Source organism: Talpa europaea, assembly GCF_964194135.1.
Source record: "Talpa europaea genome assembly, chromosome: 2".
Classification (NCBI taxonomy): Eukaryota; Metazoa; Chordata; class Mammalia; order Eulipotyphla; family Talpidae; genus Talpa; species Talpa europaea.
The window spans coordinates 77,455,682-77,478,230 of NC_140068.1; the positions used below are offsets into that span (position 1 = coordinate 77,455,682).

At 34.3% G+C, this 22,549-nt stretch overlaps 1 protein-coding gene across 9 annotated transcripts in view; it reads left to right on the forward strand.

The window, feature by feature from the left end:
• Positions 1-22,549, forward strand: part of DST (dystonin) — a gene marked incomplete at both ends in the record, with an annotated part of 433,522 nt that overhangs the window by 198,221 nt on the left and 212,752 nt on the right. For 6 of the 9 annotated variants that reach the window (XM_084229026.1, XM_084229025.1, XM_084229028.1 and 3 more), the window contains 3 exons: positions 15,269-15,358; positions 17,650-17,727; positions 19,311-19,403. In XM_084229026.1, the coding sequence (XP_084085152.1) occupies positions 15,269-15,358; positions 17,650-17,727; positions 19,311-19,403 (261 nt within the window). Of the gene's footprint in view, positions 1-15,268; positions 15,359-15,906; positions 16,006-17,649; positions 17,728-19,310; positions 19,404-22,549 lie in introns of all 9 variants that reach the window. The other 3 variants (XM_084229023.1, XM_084229019.1, XM_084229024.1) reach the window with 1 other exon arrangement.

Here is a 22,549-nt window from a genome sequence, read left to right on the forward strand (position 1 = left end):
CGAATGCCTGCCAAGAGATAACGACCACCAGAAGCTGCCACAAAGATGATTAAAAGAAATGCTGACCACCTGGAACCTTATCTCGCTTTCTCAAGGCCCACAAACTATCATTTGTAACTGTCATAATTAATTTTCATGGGTGAATTGATTGTAATAAAATGCAGTAATATCAAAGTACTAAAGGTAATGCACATAATAGAAAGATTATTAAACAATAAACACTGTTATAATAGAATTGTTTAATAATCTTTCTATTATGTGCTTAACTTTAGTACCTTTGATATTAACTGCATTATAAAATAAATTCACCCATGATAATTAATTATGAGTAAAAATGATAGTTAGTGCAACTAGAAAATAATTATATAAAACAGTAGAAAGAATTTATAGCCTGTCCAATTAGGAATGAGGCTAGGTCCAGATGTAACTTCGAACATAAATCACTGCCCTGTCAATTAAGCTAAGTCTATGAGCAAACTGATTTCTTTGATGTTCACTGTTCCTATGCTTTTGGAAAAACATATATATACTGACCACTAGCTTAATAAAAGCGCACTCAGATTTACACTCTCTCTTGAAGTGTGTCTGTTTGTCATTTCTTTAGCCGAATCCCTGACCACCCTGCGCAGTCTCTCAACCCTGAGACGGCCTCATCGTCTACTGCTGTGCTGGTCTGCGGCAATACTTCTTACTTGGAAATCTTCTAGTACATTGATAAACTTAGTAGATTCCCTGCAGTCTTGTAGCATGGAGGGGAGAAAAACATCTTTTCCTTTTTCCTTTCTTAAATTCTTGACTGGGCTCTGTAATGAAAGACAGATTAACAAGAAAAAGCACACACATTTATTTAATAATAGTCTTATATCCTGCAGAAGCCTTTATTAAGAACAGGAGACTGGAATGGTTAAACCAGAGTGTTTTATACTATGATGAAAAGTGGAAAGATGGAGAAGAATATGATAGGACCAAAAAGAATATATAAGCCCATATTAATAAACTGGGGGAAAGTCAGCAAGACTGTTTGGATTCCTCTCTGAGTCCTTCTGTCTTCAGAGCTAAGGACACTGCTTTCCTCCAGGACAAGGAAGGCACCTCTCACAGAAGGGTCCTGCTTTAGGAGAGGGAGAGATGAGGGGAATCAGAGAGTCTTCCAGAATCTGTTTTCCCAGATCCTTCACCTTGAAATATTCAACATGCCAGGGTGCCATACTTAGGGGAAGTATGTCCTAAACCCCCTCATGTGGATGTAGTTAGGTTTCTTTGAAGGTCTAAGATGTTCCTTTGGATAGGTTCAAACAGAAATCTTTGCTTTCAGGTCTAAATCAGGATTTGCTGAACTGTAGATCTGAGGGAGAATTCAGAAACTGCTTTTATGTAGTTTATTCATTTGCTTTGTTTCTTTATGTGCCACGCATGAGTGAAATTATATGGTGTTTTTCTTTGCCTGATTATTTCACTAAGTGTAATACCCTCTGTGTCCATCCATGTTATTGCAAATGGCAGAATTTCCTTTTTTTAATAGCTGAGTAATATTCCATTGTGTGTATGTACCACATTTTCTTTATCTACTCATCTGTTGATGGGCAGACTATGTCTAATTCTTGGCTATTTTAAATAATATTGCAATGAATGTGGGGAAGCATATATCTCTTAAGTTAGTGTATTCATAGTCTTTGGGTAAATACTCAGAAGTGGGATTATGGGATAGAGATCAGTTTTAAAGGGGCTGACAGATGAAGACAAGGAGCAAAAGAGGTAGAAGCCAGTTATCAGAAAGGGATGAGAAGGCCATGCTTTGCAGGGTTAAAATTTGATTGTGAGGGGCCTCCTTGGTGACTAAGGGTTAAGTGTCAGCACTATGAAGCTATCCACAGCTATTTCAGCACTTATTCAATCCCCAGCCAGGGAGGTGACCCACATGGTGCAGCAGACCTCTCGTCTCACCCGCTGCTCCACTTAGCAGTGTATTTCAGTCAGTCTGCCTGTTCTGTTCCCCACTCTGTCTCTGGTGACTCCTCCCCCCCTCTGACCTGTACCCCAGTTCTTGTATGCATAAATAAATCTTTAAAAAATTGATTGTGAAAGTATATAGTATGTCAGGGTGTCAGAGCTAACAGACCTCTAAAAATAAGTCTCCATTCATATGTTAATAGCTCTAAACATCTTTTCCAGAATGTTCATTTTCCATCTTGGACTTCTGGGCAGCTGGTCTCAGCTATAGTCAGGGGGAAAGACTGATGGTGATCTCATTTTCCATGGCCCATAAATGATAGAGCACCTTCTCATCCATCTAAATATCTTGTGGAATTTCAGAAAGATTCAAGAAGAAAAGTCAGTTGTGGTTTGGAAAGCCAGTTTGAAGGTGAGCTAGTTATACCCAGTCTGCCACTGTGGTTCCTTTTTCTAAGGTATTTTCTACTTTTTTGGAACATCTTCCATTGCTGTACTGACTGAGTTGCTTAGACTCTCATCTCCCATGGACTGTGTGCTATAGAGGCGACCTTGAATCCTTCTAAGCCTTTGTTTTCTTATCTGTAAAATAAGAGATTAAGAAGTGTGTCCTCTTTGTATCTACAGACCTTTAAGATTTTGAAAAATCTGAAGTAGTGGCAGTTGTGGTCCTGATGTTTGAAGTTTTTTGTTTCTAAGTCATAATTTTCCCCATATATTTAAAAAAGCCTTCCTTTAATATGAGACTGCTGTGTTTTTATAATATTACAGTAATGAATGCCCCTAAATAGTGAGCTCTAGGTGAGGAATGTGTTTATCATGTTCTGGCCCAGACCCATACCTGGTATTCCCTTCCTCTCTCCATCCCCCCATCCCTCCCACCCCCCCCCGCCCCCAAGAGGATGGCAGTTGTGAGATGCTGTGAGTATTTGGCAGCCCATTTTTGGATTGTTTGTGAGCCATTGGTAGTTGAGTTTAGCCTAGATAAAATAACTCACAGGAAAATGGCCCTGTAAGTAGAGCCTTGATCTCAACATAATATTTCAGCATTTCAAACAGAAGATCTGGCACTTAATATTTTCTACAAGAGCTGGAGCAGCCACTACAGCTATTTTTAAAAAAAAATTGTGCATGCCACTTCCAATAGGAGTTTAGTAAGCAATGTTGATATGAAGTTGAGAAAATGTTTCTTCTATCACTCACATTAGACCAGTTACCTAACCGGACCACTTGATGACTATTCCATTTCCTCTTTGCTCTCTTAGTATGTATCTCTTTTTTGGCTTTGATTAAACATTTTGTAGTAGTTGACATTTCCAACTTTATTAATATTATGATTAATCATAATTTTGTTAAAGCATAATTTTAAGTAGTTAATTTTCATTGGATTAAATTTTCAATAACTACAAATCATACATCTTTTAAAATGTGTTTTGGTTGTGTATTGATCCATGTTAGAAAAGTCTATTATACCATCTTCTAGATACTATTATTAATTCTTGTTGAATTGTGTTTACTATAAATGTTTCCTATGTATAGCCATTGCTGCCACTCATTTCAAAAGGAGTATCATAAAAAAAAAAACAAAAATAACCAAAAGGAGTATCATGAAAATATTTTCAGAACAGCTTTATTGAAATATTCTTTACACACCATAAGAGTCACTTTTTAAAATGTGTAATTTAATGACTTTTAGTAAACTTACAAAATTGTTTAGCTATCACCACAGTCTGATTTTTAAATATTTTCATCACCCCAGAAAGAACCATTTTCCCTGTTCCTGTCACTCTCCTCTGTCCTAAGTCACAACAGGCATATTTTCTATTTCAGTAGATTAGATTTTTACAAATATTTCATGTAAATAGAATAATACAGTGTTTGTACTTTTATTTCTGGTTTCTTCCACTTAGTATATTCTTCTAGAGGTTCATCAGCATTCCTTTTTATTGTCAAATAGCAGTCTGTTCTTTGGATATATCACATTTTGTTTGTCTATTTGGTAGTTGGGTTGTTCCCACATTTTGGCCATTATGAACAATGCTACTGTACATCTCTCTGTTTAAATCTTTGTATGGACATCTGTTTTCATTTTTTTTTTTTTGAAGAGGAGTACAATTGTGGGTTATATGGTAAATCTAGTTTATCATTTTAAGAAGCTGCCAAATTTTTCCCTATAAAGGTTATACTTTTAATATTTTTTCTAGCAATGTGTGAGGATTCTAATTTTTCTAGTCAATTTGCTAATACCCAAGGTCCATTTGCACATGATAGTATCTCTGCGTTTTTGATTTGCATCACTACTGATGAGTCTTTTTTCTTGTGCTTAATTGGTCATTTGTAAATCTTCTTTGGTGAAATGTCTTCACATTGTTGCCTCCTTTTTGTTTGGGCGTATAGATTTGAGCTCTTGCATTTAGTTGTCTGATGCATTTTGAGGAAGAGGTTAAGATGACTCCTTTTGCATTTGGATATTCAGTTTTTCAGCATCATTTGTTAAAAAGCCTCAATACTGAATTGTCATTGTTCTTTTGTCAAAACCAATTGTCCATAAATCTGTGAGTCTGTTTCCCAACTTTCTATTTTGTTCCCTTGATCCATATGTCCATTTTTATTAAAACAATTTATTTTAAAATTCATTATTAGGACTTGAAATTTGCCTTATCTCAACACCTTTGTTGGTAATGTATCAAACTCAGTTACATGGTTGGCTGGAAATACTTAGAAGGGTTGGCATGCATGAATGTTTGTTTTTCCAAATGTATGACAGAACATGATGTGTCATGTATTCTCACTCATAAACGCCATGATGGGTCCTGGGACAAAGATAAATCTGCTAGGATGTGCCTTGATGGACATGAATCTGTTTCCTGGGTTTCTCCTTTTCCCCTATAACAGGGCAGACATTCAAGGGACCTATGACTGAGAATGTGGCTAAGGTCACACACAAAGTGCAGATGGCTAATGTTTTATTTGCTGAATAAACCTTTCCTGAATGAAAGGTACTGTGCAAAGCTTGAGGCATTACAATGAGTCCATAAGACAGAGCTCTGTCCTTTTAAGGACTTCTGTTTAGGTATACCATATACATGCAATTGTTCTGTTAGGAAATTATGATTGGTTTCTTGGTATAAATCAAGCAATTTGGGAGTGCAGAAGAGGGGAGCCTTCATAGACTGGGTGACAGTAGAGCTTTACCTTAAAGAAAAAGTAAGATTTCAATAGCCAGACAAGGAGTGGACACAGAATAGCATTTCAGGTAGAAGGAATACCTTACATGCTAGCAGAGAAATATGACACTGATACTTTTGGGAATGTGACCTCAGCTATTCAGCCAACATTCTTTTTAAATTCTCTTAGTTTTGGGGATTAGAACCAAAGCTCTACTGTTAGCGTACTGCGAACTACTTATCTTGCAGTATACCTATAGTTGTACCCCATTTGGTTCACTTTTGCAAATGTGCAGTTTGATTTGCTAGCTGTTACCCCACACCCAGCTTGCTCTTGGTGAAATTTATCAATTAAAAGAGAGGGTGCTCAAAACAGGGGTCTCGGCGAGAATAACTTAGCGAGGTAAGTGTGGGAACTGTGACTCTGGTCCTGACAACTGGGAGGATTAACTATTGAGCATTTGTGGACCACAGGTCTCTGTTGAATACATTGAAATCCATTTGGCAAAATTGTACTGTCTTAAAGGAATCAATAACATCTTTAAAATCTTTAAATTTTCTATAGAGGATCCCATTCTGTAACAATAGCATAAATAACATTTGTTAATTTGTTTTCATTTAGTAGTTAATGGAGTCAACCTGTATTTATAATATTGCTGGAATGTATCAGTTTCCTAGATATGTTTTGTAATGGTTTTATTTTGGAAAATATTAAATCATGGTGCTGGGGACTTGGAGTTTAATCTGTATTTAAGGCAACATTTTTAACAGGGAAGAGGTTATTATGGCTTGTAGCAGAGGCAGTGGAATCTCATCATCTGGGGGTGTCTTTAAAAATAGTTTCCATGTTCATCTCTCTATGACAGTTGTCTTGATTATAATCCAGGGTTATTTCAAAGGTTTCATGAAGAGGATACAGCCAGTTGCTCTCAGTTGTCAATTTGTAAGAACTGGAGGAAATGGGATTATGTTTAAATAGTGAACTAGCATCAGAATATTGTGAAGTCCTTAAGGGTAAAATGTATGCTTCTAATAGACCCTGTAGATTTTTTAGTTCTTGAGATTTAAAAAGAAATAAAGCAGCCCCTCTGTTTGGGAGTCTCTTACCCTGGCAAGCAATTTTCTCTAAAAGGCACCCCAGGAAATGTTGGTGATGGTGTTACCAGCAGGTATTCCCACTCCCCAGCTCTACCTCCGCCTCCCCCAGAGCTTTTCCCCAGGAGGATTTATTACCTGCGAAGCACCTGCCCCTCTCAATGTGGACTTTGTTTGCTCCCCAGCTGAAAGCCTTACTCTTAACCATTCCAGCAAGTGACTTGCTGTTTAGTTAAGGGCAAAGAGAGTCATGTTAGAGATCATTCATGAAGCAACTGGGGTTACTTTTTGATGGTTCAGTTGATTTGATTTGTATGTGTGTGTATTGAGATTACAATGATATATATATATATATATATATATATATATATATATATATATATAAACAGCTATGTGTCAAAGCTATTTTAAATGGTCCCAGAAGCAGAAAGAACATTTCTTACTTGGGACTAATAACCACTTAATTGTTGAATCACTGTGTCAGCCATTTACAACCTCTAGCATATTTGACAAAAATTCCAAAATTGATTCAGTATAGAAGTATTCAGCGAGCCAAGTAGTTGCTACAACCAGCCCTTTAATCAGAATTGCAGAGTAGTTGAAAATTTTATTTGTTATTTCCTTTATCCCTTTCTAGGTTCTTCTGTCCCCACTTACCAGCTGCCTAGGGTCCTGCTGCAATTATTCCATCTTACCATGATTAAGGTTTCTTTGAAATTGATGGTAGATAGGTGTGAAGAAAATCAGTCTGATGAAGTGACTTAGCATTTAGGGACAAATAAAAGATAGTATGCTCCTTTCCAAGAACTGTCTTTATTTTTCATATAGGAACTGAATGTAAAGACAAGACTGCATCTCCAGCTTATAATTAATTAATCTGAATCTGGTTTATGTTATTGATATGCCCTTACTAGAAATATTAGTAGGGATTTAGTGAGAAAATACTAAATACGAAATACTAAATACTTTTTTGAACTAGTTGTAACTTGTGGTCATGACTATAATTTAAAATAAGCATTAAAAATTCTTAAAAATATATATATTTTTAAATTTATTCATTTATTTATTTATTTTATTTATACAAGCACTGGGTACAGTCAGAAGCGCGGGAGGGTGAGAGAATTCACCAGAGCCAGAGCAGGGAGCAGAGCAGGCAGAAGGACCGAAGCACACTGCTGAGGGGAGCAGCGGGAGGCAGGAGAGGTCTGCGCACCATCTGGGACCCTCCTCCGGTGGCCGGGGTGCAGCCGGGGATCGAACTGGCGCTGCAGAGGCTGCGGGCAGCTTGGCAACCCAGCGCTCAACCGCTGTGCCACCGGGGAGACCCTAAAAATATTTTTTATGACTTACTGAACAATACACAAAAAACTGCCAGTAAAAGCTAGAATTTGAAAATATAGTGGATTCTGTTTAAAATGTTGGTGGTGTAAAGGACAAGATTTTGATGTTATAGACTATCTTTAAGCAAGCTTATTTTATGTCATTTATATATTTTTGGCTTTGGCACAATGAGCTCATGGATATTATAAGAGTATTTTACTAGTTAGGATTTGTCTTGTTATAGTGTTATGGTCATATATTTATTTTTATATCCAAACTTAGTTTCATTGACTTGATTTCTCATTTTTTAATTAAAAGTGTTAAGTGATTAAAATCCATTTTTGCCCCATCCTTTTCTTTCTAGTGCCCAAATTGTGAGAAAGAATGGGGAAAAGATGAGCATAAAAATACCAATAATTGGTTCCTTTTTCTTCCTTATACTGTTATTGAAAACTGCTCTTGATAGAGTACACTTACTCTGATCCTTTGAAGTGATAAATTGTTTAAAGAAAGATTTATGTAAGTTATGAGCTACCAGGATGTCAAAGAACTTTTAAAGGGTGAGATTATATATCCATACCAAACATCACTGGTTTTATCCTCAGTGAAAAAATACTGTACAGAATCACCCTTTAGTCTCACCTAAAATACTACCTTCCCACCTTATTTCAGAGCCTTAATGGAATGATAATATTGATGTCTATAAACAAATGAATGCTAAAGAACAGTAGGAAGGATACAAAAAATTCATGTACAGATAATTGATTTTTGAATTTATTTTCCTCTTTTAGTATATGACTTATAATGGCTTAGCACCAAGATTATACTGCTCTGTAAAAGATATGCAGGCTGAGGGAAAAAATACAAGCAAAGATAGAGTTTTTGCCTGTCTTTGGTTAAAAAAAGGAAGAACTGGAAGGATAGGTAGACACAAATCTAAAGCAAACCAAAGCAGGCCAGACCAGAATCAACCACCCCAAACTCAAAGTAGATTGTTGCAGAGCAGAGTTACATGATTTAAATATTTTTTTTAAAGTTGAGATATTCTTTTTAAGAAGCTCCCTGTGGCAGTGGTGAAATGGTACAGAAGAGAAGATAAAAAAAATACTTAGGTGACTAAAGTGCCTCCCAGTCTTAAATTTTTAATCAGTAGTATAAGTCCTTTTACTTTGTTTAGCTACCTACGTTATGGTGAAAGACTAAAGAACTTTTTGTTTTTTCAATTGATTGTAGATTGTCAACTTGAAAACTTAAGAGAAAATTCTTCTTTGTCGAAGACTTAGTTAATTTTAGTATCAATTAGACTGATTGTTTACTGCTTAGGATCGCATTAATGTATTATTTATTAATGTCTTAAGATGTATGCTAAATATTTTGCAGGTAAGTCTTCTCTGTGCCAATTTAAAATTTATGGTTATTTGGTAAAAGCTGAGTTGTAGTTTTTTATTCCTTCACAATTCTTGGTGAAATTGTACTGAAATAAATTTGTAATGAACAAAGTGGTTCAGAGAGGACAACCACCAAAAAGGATAAATTATCTTAAAGAATTTCCGGGCATTGTAAGAGAATCAGTTTGCTTATCAGTATCCAATATGGTAAGATATTGATAGATTATTCTTGGTTTTTTTTTTTTTTAAGATTTATTTATTTATGCATACAAGAGCTGGGGTACAGACCAGAGATGTGGGGGGTGAGAGGATTCACCAGAGACAGAGTGGGGAATAGAACAGGCAGATTGACCAAAGTACACTGCTTAGGGGAGCAGTGGGTGAGTCAGGAGAGGTCTGCTGCGCCATGTGGGTTGCTCCCTGGCTGGCCAGGGATCAAACTCATGCTGCAGAGGCTGTGGACTGCCTCACATTGTGGTGTTTAAGCCCTTGGGCCACCAGGGAGGCTCTTGTTGTTTTTTTTTTTTTTTTTTTAAGTAGAACTTCTAAGGAGTTCTCCCAGGAGAATTTGTTAGCTTGTTTTTCGAAATGTGTATATTTGTTTAAAGTAAAAGAAAAAATGCATTGAAAAAAATTTGAATTTATAGTTTCCACTAAAGCCAACTGTTCCCTTGTCTTCATTCAGATAGTACAAGGCAGCAAGTGATCTCTTTTGGGACAAGCCCTCTTTTATTACTTATGTTCCTTTCTAAAGATAGCCTGTTGTTTTCTGGATTACTGTAGCCTTCAGATTTTGAACTTCTTTAATAAACAATTGTACATCCTTTATGTGGCTGATGTTTTGCTTCTTGCTGCAGTGCTTGGGTGCCTGTATTTTACTGAAGGTTCATTGACTCTTCTCTCCACTTCGTATTTACTGGAGGGACCTTTCCTCCGCCATTCCTGCATACAGATTAGGCCCTGGGCATTTTATCTATGATTTCAGTTTGCTTAAGATAATAGTTTACAAAGACACTTTTGTATTGGTCAGAGATCTGTATTCTCATTCTGCTTAAAAGCCTTCAGTAGTTCTCTTTGTTTAGGAAAAGTCTAAACTTATAAAAGTGGTATGTACAACTGCCTTGTCTCTTGGCCTACTTTTCGTACATCATCTTCCACTTCACATTTTATCAAGTTCCCAGGCTGCTTTCCTTTCTTGGAACTGATCATGTAGTTTCATGTATCCTTACCTTTCCCCCTTGACTCTTACTCTTCCCTTCACCCGAATCATTCCCATCTTTTTTGCTGGAGGGTCTTAAACCCCAGCCTTAGTTTAAATTCCTCAGAGCTTCCTGGGTAAATTCACTGCATACTGAAATTTGTTCTCTAAATTTCTATCATAAAAGACTGCAGCTTTTAAGAGGTGACATTCTGTTTTTGTTCATCTTTATACACTTAGAAGTTAAATAATAGTCTCTGTGTAGCAAATGCTCAATATAATGCTCAATATAATACTCAATATAATACAATGCTCAATATATAAATATAATATAAATGCTCAATATAATATAATGCTTAATGATCTGACTTTTACTGCAGCTTCTTGGTAGCAGTATCTTAAAATATAGAGCTATTTTTTTTTTGTGTGTGGAATTTGTTTAGGTTAATAACCACGACAAAGTTAGAGTTCTCAAAAAGGCAGTTTTAAACATTAAATAAGCATCTGTGTGATAATTTTATCTTCAAAGTTGAATTTGGTTTAGCCCATGTAAAACAAAAAAAATTACAAATTAACAAAATAAAATTTATGGAGTAGTAGTTTTGATCAGTTAAGGCATTTAAATGATACAAACCTGGCATAATTTAGTATTTTATTTCTAAAAATTGTATTTGAAGTATTGCGTATGTCATCACCACTAATACCTTGCTTGTAATCTCTTCCCCACCCCATGTTTTCTACTTTATTTCCCTTCCTTTAAGATACTCTCGTAAGCAAAAGATTAGCGCCCTCTAGGGGTAAACTGCAGGCGCAATGTGGTACACTTTCTAAAAAACTGCAAAATTCTGGGAGGATTGTATGAAATACAGACAATGACGCTTCATCTTTATTATGTAATTCAAATTATATAATTTATTCCCAGAGTATCTCAAAATGTTTACCCTTTGCTCATCACTTCCTCTAGCTTTATTTATTCAGTTTTTTGGTCCCACAGGAAGAAAATATCAAAAATGAGAAGAAAGAATGCTTTATTAAACTCTGAAAATGGAAGGTTGAGACTGTTGGCAGTTAGTATAGTCATCTGTGAAGGAAAGTTACCAAGCCAAATGCCCATGACTCACACTTCGGGCAAAATAAAACTCTTTTCTATGTCACCCTATTTAATTCCTTCTTTTCTTTCTCTTAAATTGGTTATTTGGTCAGATATTTCTCAAGAAACCCAGTTTTTCCCTCTTAGCTCTCATTACCCAAATGAATTTTGAATTTATTTTGAATTTACATTCTCTTTTATTCCATTCTATCAAGGTGAGGAAAAATGACTCAGTATTTAAAAAGCATTGAGGACACGGTCAGGTTCCTAATAACAACTCATTGTGTATATGTACTTTTGCTTCTTATTGTTAGAAATGGTACTTTTTTTTCATAGTGATAAAAACAATAATAATGTATCTTACATTTATTAGCATTTTCATATACATTATTTCTCTGGGCTCTCAAAATAATCACTGAGCTAGAAACATTAGACAGTATTACATAACTAATGTCTAAGAAATTTTTCCAAGGGTTATCTAGCAGTTAAATTAATCTATTTCTCTATTTTCTTCTAAAATTCTTAAAGCAATTAAATGACATGCCTGAAGAGCAACTTCCATTTTACATATTTTCTTTGGAGTGGATCCTAGGTTAAAAGAAAAACACAATTGTGATAATAATATTTTCAGATTGTAGAATTTTTGTTCTCTTGCTTGAATTAGAACATTGTTTTCAGATTTTTATTTTGTGGATGAGAAAGTTGAGGTCTAGAGAACTTAGGCAGCTAATACTACTTCTTGAAACAGGTGGCAGAAACAAGACAGAATTCAGGTCTCCTAATTCTTTTTCTCTTACAACTTGTTTTTCCCTTTCCTATCTTGGTTTTGTGTGTCATGATAGTATTCTCCTTCTCTAAACAGGCCCAATTTAATCTTTCTTTCCTGTTGCATAGGTATGATGGTGAAAAATGATACCTGGTTTTAGGACATTTTTGTGATATAAAAGATTTTAGTTCAATCTGGCAAAGCAAGTTGTGAAATTGACTTCGTATGAAATAAAGTGTTTAAAATCACACCCCATCTTTACACACTCTGGAGTGAGAACATAGGCACTGCAATAGGTAGTGAAATGTGATTCTGGAAGGATGTGGATCGGTATAGTGGGCTGGAAAACACAGCAGCACTGTTGATGCTGTTATGGGAGGCACAGTCACAATGGTGTGTTTGGATTGCACTGTCTCTTCTGTATGCTGAGGATGTCAGAACTGCATAATAAAGTTATTCATTTTGAGAAATTAAGCAGCTGATTATGAATTAGGAACTGAATATTGTTTATATAAATGTGATCTGTTCAGGCTCTGATACAGTGTGTCTACTTTCTGATTATATTAGAGTTGTACATAGTATTAAATGCATCAATGTCTGTGAAATTCACAAGATTAGCTTTTCTGCCTTGTGTTTAAGTAGGCCCTTGCTTTATGAATTTGAACTGATGGCTTAGAATGGGACTAAACTATTCCTTACAGTGTTCTAACATATAAGTAGAAAATTATCAGTACTCATTAAGTTGTGTATCTGCATTCACATATGTCACGTATGTAGTAGATATGTTGCTGAAAAATCCTTGAAAACTGGCGCATTTCTGAAATGTAACTGAGTCTTTGAGGCAATTGTCTTTTAATAGTATTCAATGGTAAACATTCTTAGAGAAGGGATAATCTCTTTGTAACTTACTTGATTATTGATTTTCTTTTTTTAAAAATATTTTTTTTTATTTTTTTAGAGATTTATTTATTTATTTATGCATACAAGAACCAGGGTGCAGGCCAGAGTTATGGGGGGGTGAGAGGATTCACCAGAGACAGAGTGGGGAACAGACAAGGTGGACTGACTGAAGTACACTGCTGAGGGGAGCAGCGGGCGAGTCAGGAGAGGTCTGCTGCACCATGTGGGTAGCTCCCTCGCCGGCCGGGTGATTGAACTTATGCTGCAGTGGCTGTGGATATCTTTGTATGTTGCGTCTTAACCCTTTGTGCCACCAGAAAGGCCCTATTTATTGTTTTTCTATTTAAGAATTACCTGAATGGTGTTAAAATATGCTCTTTTTAAATAAGAAATTAATTACTTTTAGATTTTCTTTTACTGTTGTATATTAATCTTGTGATACCAAAGATTCATATGCTATTCCTTGGGAAACAGGAAATCAAAATAAAATGTCAGTATGGAGACAGGAAATTCCTTGGTCAAAAGTAATTTAACTTCGTTTCAATTTTGCTGACCATTTTATTATAGTTTTGACAGTAACAGTTACTAAGAGCTATTGAGCTCTTGATATATATATATATATGATATATATAATGATATATAATTTGTAGTTTATAAAATACAGATGTGTAATTAAATACTAAAAGGACTATGACTTAGATAAAACTCCCCAAACACTAGGTATAGGGGCCAGTAAGTTTGATGGAAACTCTGAAGGCATTTTTTTATTAATTAAAAATATTTTCTGACATAATAAAAGATATTATAAAGTATATGTATGTATAGAAAATTAAGGTAAACTAATGGCATTTGAACTACATTTTTAGAATGAAAGACTTTACCATCAAACATTTGCTTCTAGTTTACGTTATGCCTTTTCTTACTTATTTTTTATGCCATCAAAAAGTATCCTTCCTATTTTAGATCTCTTTATGTTTTATGCTGTATATTCATTTGATATTTTGAGAATGCAGAGAAGTTTGACTCATGCATATAAAGCTGTCTGAGTTTACTTCATAGACTGACAAGCATATAGGACTTGTGCCATGTGTGATAAGGATGGGTTTATGGTCTCTGCGTCTTTCTAGAGCACTTTTTTGGTTTCAGAATCACTAAAAGATGAGAAAATGGAATTGTGCCAGCTTGCTGTGGAATATCCATGTTGATAGCTTCCTCTGACATTTGTCTGTCTAGCACAAACCTTAGAGTAGACCAGATATTAGCAGGAGACAACCTACTTAGCCAGTTGCACAAAACTTTTGGGAAATCTTTGATGGTTTGCTCTCTAAAATCACAAACTTAAATTAGGCCCGTGGAATGGAAAAAGAAGCTATTACAATAGTCCTCCCATAACCCTCTCTCACATCTTTTACCACAGAGGATTCATTCCAAATCCCCCAGTGGATACCCAAAACCATGGTTACTACCTAGCATTGTATAAACCTTTTTTCTCCCTTAAATATGCATACCTGTGATATGTCTAATTTTTAAGCTAGGCAAGATAAGAGATTAAAGTAACTAAGGCCAATTACAACTATATATATATATATATATATATATATATATATATATATATATATAATACAAGTTAAGTGCATGTGATTGTCTCTCAAATATCTTATTGGATGTATTGGATGTAATGTTTTCAGATGCAGATGACCATGGCTGTAGAAAGTGAATGGAGGATAAGCAGGGTGGGAGACTATATAGGTTTAATGTTAACTTCATGGAGGTGTTAATGTGGTAATGAGAATGTGTCAACACAAGACTTAGGCTATGTAGAGGGAGGTTTGGACGGAGGTCTTCTAACCTGACATATAGGAACTTCTAATTTTGAAATAATTTTAGGCTTGCAAGATGTTTCAGAAAATAGTATACAGAGTATTTTGTACCCTTCACCCATGAAAGGTATTTTGTACCTTTCATCTGTGTTTTTTTTAAACTGTGGATCGTGTGGCATCTTGAATCTTATGGCCCAGAGAGTAGGAAAACTAACTGGGGTGATAATTTGCCCCTCTTAGTAAGATGGCTCTGCTGGATCTATCAGGAATCATGAATAAGGGCAGAGCATTGCCTGCATTTAAATAATTGTAACCCCATGTATTTGTCCACTTTCATATTTATTTCATTCTGTTTTAAGTGTAATAATTCTACTTTTATTTATGAATTGTTAATCTGAAGTGTACTTTGTAAATCTAAAATTAACCTTTAATAAGTGAAAGAAAAAATTATTCAAAATTGCTACATAAATGGACACAGTACATGGAATGTTTTCTACTTGTCACCTTTTTTGTTTGAGTATTACAGATGATCTAGGTTCCAAGACCAGATTTTAAATTGTTTTTCTCTGTGCAGGTTCGAAAACATGTGAATGATCTCTATGAAGACTTAAGGGATGGACACAATTTGATCTCTCTTTTAGAGGTTCTTTCGGGAGACACCTTAGTAAGTTTTAAATTTTTTTATTTTGAAAAACATGTAATCCTTTCTATATAGGATGAGTGGTTTTTTTTTTTCCTCTCAGTACAGACTGTTCAGATTTTTGCAACATTCATCTTCTGAGCTGAGAATTTTGCCTGGAAAAAAAAAAAAGAGTTCTGCTTAAATTCCTTAGCATTTTCAGTCTTCAAATGATGTGAACTTGGAATACTGAAGCACTTTGATTACCGTGCTTATATAATCAGTTCTATAATTAAAATACTATTTTTGTTCTTGCTTCTTTTTTACCTTTGGGATTTTTTGCTTAGCAGGAGTTGGATGCATAATATAATCATATATTAAAATACTCACAAATAGCAAGGAAATAAAATCGCTTTCTGAAAAATGGTCTAACCCATTCCACAGGTGTCATTTTCTTTTTTTTTTTTTGTGAACATTACTTCCCCTTCTTGGTTACCTGTTCTCCTTTGTTATGTTCTGTTCATGCTATTCTTTTCATTTCTGGTCTGTCTTGTGTCTTTGCTGTCCTATCTTCTGTCTGTTATATTCATTAGCCAAGGGAGCGAGATATTTTGAAGACCTTACGATTGGTGAGTGCAACAGCAGCATGCGAATATGAACAGCATGAGGATGTGGAGGATGAGGATAAGGGGGTAGGTGTCGGCCCCCATAACTCGACTAACTTAGCCAATACAGTGCGGTGAGCGCTAACGTGATAGAGAAGTAACCCACGGGTTTGGTCTTCTTTTTAGAACACCATACAAAGGACCAAAACCCACCATGAGATAGATGTGTGTGTACCAAAAAACTGGATAAAGGAAATATTTTCTCTTTAGATTTATTTATACATTACTGTGCACTGCATGATAATTGAAGATCTGTACTTAAATTCTATGATGGCATCTTTGCTAAAGAATTTTAAGTACTTTTATATAAATGCCAAAATTGTACAACTGGTTGTACAACTGGTTGCTAATTTTTATGCAAATTTATTCCATTAAAAATTTTTTATTTCAAGTATGGTAACTACTTATTACTTTATTTGAAGAAACTTAAGAAAATTTTATTTAATATTTAAGTTTTTAATTTCAGTCATATCTATTGTCAGATTTTGATGGACCTTTTTTTACCTCTTATATGTCACATTTTATTCAGAATAGGAGGAGATTTTAAGACCTAGAGTCCTGATAGAACTCACAGAGCTGTTTAGTTTCTGTGACAATTAGTTGACTTATGCCCACCTTTATAAGACAGATGTGCTTCTTTTGTCATCTACATTCTTTAGTGCCCCCTGATTTCATTGCAAATTGTGCTTTATGTGATCTGGTGGGTGAATTTATCAACATCATTTTTACTGTTATATAGAATTTTTTTTTTCCCTCCTGTGGTCTTGCTGCCTGTTTTATCATGGTACCTTTGGCTTCAGCAACCTGTTCATATTTGAGAAGCTAAGCTGTCAGTATGCCTTTTTCTTTTTTTCTCTTGGAAGATTTTATGTGGTTAAAATTCAGCTCCATTCTTTGTATTTTTGTTAAGCATTCTCCTAGCTGTTTCCTTATGTTTTCCTTCTGCTAATTATTAACATTTCTTAAGGGAAACAACATCAAAGAAAAGAATTATGGTCTCTCAGTTTTCCTGAGGTAGTAGCTAATCATGTCCATACCTAAGCAGCGTAAAATGATTAGAGCCCACCTGATTTTGTGAAAAAAGCTAAAATAAAATAAAGAGGAAATATGTTATCTGATTTAATTGCCTTTCTCTCTTCCTCTATCATGGCTAAGTAAAACTTCACTGTCTTTCTCCTTCTTAGTGATTTTTATACTAATTGCATGCTAGTTTATTTTATTTTTTAACTTGCCATACATATGTAATTGTAAAAAAATAGAATTTGTTAAGATGGCAAAATGGGAGATGGTATTTATTTCTTTTTGCTTATCCATAGCTAAATAATCATAGGCTAGAATTGTAGTAGTGAATATATGAAGTATACAAAGTCTATATGCTTTATATTTTCACTTTTTGTTTAAATAAAGCATTTGGAATAAAGCATATGTTTAAATAAAACATATTCAGAAAAACCCCTACTTGTTTAAATTCAATTCTAGATAACATAAAAAATTTAAAGTATTTTTTTAAAAATTTAATGACTTTACCCAAGGAGTAAATACTGTTTTGACATAGGAAGATGAACATAAATTATATTTATTTACTTAGTATATTTAGCATAAATATATTAGCATGGTCAGTAGTTTCAGAGACTGTAGTGTGTTTTATACCCTCCATTTTTTTATTCTTAGCCCAGAGAGAAAGGTCGGATGCGTTTTCACAGACTACAGAATGTACAAATTGCACTTGACTATTTGAAAAGACGGCAGGTATGATGTTTTTCATGTAAACCTATGTAATGAATAAGTCTACATAGAAACTGGGAATGAAGGTGTTAAATTTGTGAATTACAATCATTAAATGTTTAAAAAGAGAAGGGAGCTAATAGTAGTTGTAAGCCTAGAGGAATTATAAGTGGCTAGATTCCCATCTGAATAAGAACTACTGATTTTCTTTCTGTTAGAATTGCAGTGCTTTTACCTAGGAAGTTAATGACATTTTGGTAGTCATAGAATGCTAAGAATTCATCTGTACCATTCTTAGTATAAGTGGGGATGAAATATTTTATTTTTTATACTTAGTTTATAAAATTATTTTTATAAAATTAGTTTATATAATGCTTTTTAAAAACTTGTATTTGTAATACTTTATAGTGATGAGCCACTATTTTGTTTTCTATGAGTCGATCATACCAGATAACTTTTAAGGGGTTAAAAATAAAAAAAAAATGTTTCTCACCACAATCCCCAACTTGCTTGAGGTTTTAGAATAAATCATAAAAAAGAATGAACACCATATCGGATATGAACTTGATTTGGTCACGCTGTGTTTTACAATGATATGAGCCACAATAGTAAATTTTCAGTTAGTAGTACAAAGAAGAAAAAAGAAAATCAGGAGAATCAAAGGTTAATAAATATGAATTGAAAACAAGACTTCGTAGGTAGTATCAATTTTGCCTTTTAATGTATTAGGGTAAAAAGGAAGGAAGAGAAAACAGGAGAGATAGAAACGTTGTATTTTATTATTCCTTAACTTACTATGTTTATGAAATAATTTTAATTATTCTTGTAAGTGCTCAGTCTTTAAACATTTAAATATTATTGGTATTTGCTTTAGTCTACTTCTAATTCTAATGAAAGTTGCCAAAAGGATTCATGGTTAATTATGTCTCCTTTTCTGAAATGATTTTGGCAATTTTTTATTCAGGAAGTAAAATGATTGCTATCATTGTATTTAATTTTTGGTATTTAATTCATGATACTTAATGCTTGTCCAGGAAATAAATGTTGATATTATCATTACATTTATTTGTCTGAATGCATAACTTGAGAGTTTGATAAGCTTTTAGTTTGATTATCATATATATATTTGAAAAATCTTGTAAATATTCAGTGACATATATTTATCTGGACAACAATTTATGCTAGACAAAAGAAAAATAATGCTAGTTTTTCCAACATGTGAAAAGTGTGAAATAACAATTGTAATTATTTCATGGTTCAGAACAGTTTATTTCTAAATTGTAGGATAAAGTTTATTTTCAAAAGAAAATTATTCTCTAATTTTAAAATATCAAGTATTTAGGACTTCTTTCTTGATTGTATTTGTTTTTAACAAATGAGCACTTTTAATACTTGCTATAGTAGACAGGACCAAAATAATACTCATTTTTCCTTTGTGAGTATTCTGTAACTTGCAGTCTAAAATGAGTAAAGGTAGGGAGTAAAACTTTATTTTGCAGATTATTGGTAATAAAGCCATTTGGGATTTTTCTTTGTATAATTTAGGATTGTTTTTATGTAGATAAAGGTAACTTATCAGCTTAATCTCTTCTTCATATATGTAACAGGTGAAATTAGTGAATATTAGAAATGATGACATAACGGATGGAAATCCCAAATTGACTTTGGGATTAATATGGACAATAATTTTGCACTTTCAGGTAAGCCAGTTTTTCTTAATTGTCATCGTTTTTAGCCTCTCATTGCTATTTATCAGTTGGCTCACATGAAGGGTGAGTTATACATTCATGTCATATGGAAGAAAGTAAATTTCAGGCTTCTTTTCTTAACTGATATGTTTAAATTGTTCTTTTCAAGTAACATACTGCTTATGAACCTGATGTCCCAACCCTGTTGTCAATAAACTTAAATATTTTCAGAACAGTGCTTGTAATCTCAGAGTTGGAAGACAACAATTTCATTTTATTGAATGTAGATGTATTTCTTTTGTTTACTTGACAGTATTACCTGATTTACATACATAGAAATTTTATGACTAAATCCTTATTTAGAAAGGTTGTCATTTAAACTGGTTTCCCAACTATGCAAATTATTTTCTATCAGTAGGCACTAGATGGCAGTATGATTATCATAGACCTGAAGTTAGTCGTATCCATGTTTGTGCAGGGATATAACATGTTTGTGTTGTTTTTGACAAAGTAAATACAAATTTATTGACTGTGAATTATTATTTAATAAGACTGTGCCAATTGAGGAATGATTCTGATTTTTGAATCCTTGAGATTCATAATGAAAAAGTCACTTTATGTGATTTAAGATGGTTCCTCACTTGGGAACTTGCTTTAGTTTATTAACCATCTGCCTCTTCATACAGTATTCTGTGTGCAGTGCAGAACTTGACTGTAAGTCAAGCACACAACAGACCTTACTGATTGAATTCTGTGTAATTGGACCTTAAAGGAGAAAGAGATAGCTTGCTAGCTTGGAAAAGGGACTGGGATTTTCAAACAAAATCTTGAGAGGAGTGAGACTTATTGTTATTTTTATAAAAATTTGTCATACATATAGTAAGTAGTTTCTAGGTAGATTCTAGGACCTGAAGAAGCAGCTGAGCAAAGTTGCAGCAGTAGAAATTTAGAGGAGACTCAGGTAAGCAGACCCAGGTACTAGTAGATCCAGGAAATCAGGTGTCAGCTAGCCAGACTACTGGGCAGCTAATATAGGTGAATGTCTACTCAGCAGGAAGATTCAGTAACAGGAACTAGAAGTAGAACCTCAAAAGCTTAAATGCCTCCATTACTACAGAAACCCATCCTTAAGGGACCTAGGGGACTGAACACTAAACCAAGGCAGGGATTTGGGCATGGAGCCATACATTGTTATTAAAAATGTGTTAAGGTCTAATTAAATTGACCCCAAAACTGACTCCACAGGCAGTTCTTTGGAGCTTCTTCAAGGGAACCTTTACTTAGCCCTAAGTGGATCAGGTCCAGAACTTTTAGTAGAGTTGAAACTGTGTGAATCCTACATGGGAAGGTCAGAGCCCTATTAGAAGAAGAGGGCACTAATATCATTACCAAAAGAGCTGGTAAGACAGATGGCTCTGGATTTTGAATGTCAGAGTGAAAATCACTGTGGGGCAGAGGGAAAGCAACTACACTTTGGAGACAGGTGGAATGAAGCATCATTGTTGGCTCCTATTTATGGCTGTATGGCATTGGATAAGTCCCCTAACCACTGAAATATAATGTTTTAGGAAATTGGATCTATCTTTGTAAAATAAATTGAAAAGAGGAGCATGCATAGTTGGGGAGATGAGCTAAGAAACTGAGGTGGTAACCTGAGAGTGGAATGATAAAGAACTCATACAGGGATGAGAAATTGAATCCAAGATACATGTTTTGAAGGAGAGTAGAAAATTGGTGACAAGAAAATATGATAAAGAAGAGGGATTCAAAATGACTATAAACAAAAAACCGAAGACTACTGAGAGAAATGGGAGTGATAATGAGGTTAAAAATGAATGACTATCTGGGTGGGTTTAGTGACTTGTTGGATTGTCCTGTGTATCTGTCTGCTAAGCAGTTGCAGATATGTGATCAGGGCAGAACTGAGAGGTCAAAGGTATAGAAAATAAAGTTGGGAGTTATTAGTATACAAGTAGTCATTGAACCTATCAGAGGGAGAGGATCCAAGAAAATACGTAGCAAAGAGTGAAAACTGAGGACAGAAATTTGGGAATGGCCCATCATTACCAATACAGGAGGAAGAAGCAGCATCTGAGCAAATAGAAAAGGAACATTTGGAGAGATGAGTGAAGCAACAAGAAAATGCAGTATTGTTGAAACCAAGTAGAAAGGAATTGTTGACAGTATGAAATGCCACTAGAGAAATGAGAAATTAAGACTGAATACAGGTTAATAGTTTTGTTTAGAAGAAAGATATTAGAGACCCTGGAGGAAACAATACCAAATTTCCTGGGAGCAGAAACTAGAAAATAACAGGGCTGAATGTGAGTGATTTGTTGGGAATTAGAAACTGTGTTTAGACCCTCAGTTTGAGGAAATATAAAGCAAAAAGTTATTTAAAATGTAATTTATACTAAGAAAGCTCTTTGGGCTTCAGGTGTCTTTGGAGGAGTGAAGATAACCAACCATAGAAGGACCAAAACAAACTTTGCTTTTAATATGATCCTGTAGCATATTTTATGGAATCTAGTATATTTTAGGACTCAAATTATCAGATTATGCTGGTTAAATTATCACCAGTATTTAAAAATTAGGCATCATCTGTCTTGGAACATATCCATACTTTTGGTAAAATGGAAATGTCTATTATTTAAATGAAGTAACTTTTCTTAGTACTATGATAACTTAAGATTAGAATGATTTTACAGGTTATGCCAACGTATCAGGTTATTTATAGTAGTGGTAAATTATCCTTACCCAATGTGACTGAGCTTTTTTTTTTTTTCTCTTCATACCTCATGTGAATAAGCAAAGTAATTTCAGAGGACCTATTTATTTATTTAAAAATAAGTGTTATATGTCTCACCAGTTTAATGTTTTCTTTAGTGAGTCTGTCTGAAGGTGAACATTATAATCACAGTAATAGTTGTCATATGTTAGATGCAGTGATACTAAACTAATGAAGTATGTTGTTTTGTGTATTGGGACACAATTCATAAAATTGACTAATGTAGAGTGATGAATCTATTGTATTATATGTAAAAATAGGGATATGAATGAGGGATTGTTGTGGTAAGGTTAGGAAGGTGTTAGAGAATCAGAAATTTTCACTGATTCTAGAGATAAGCTTTTAGGATGATGTTGGCTACCATGTGAAG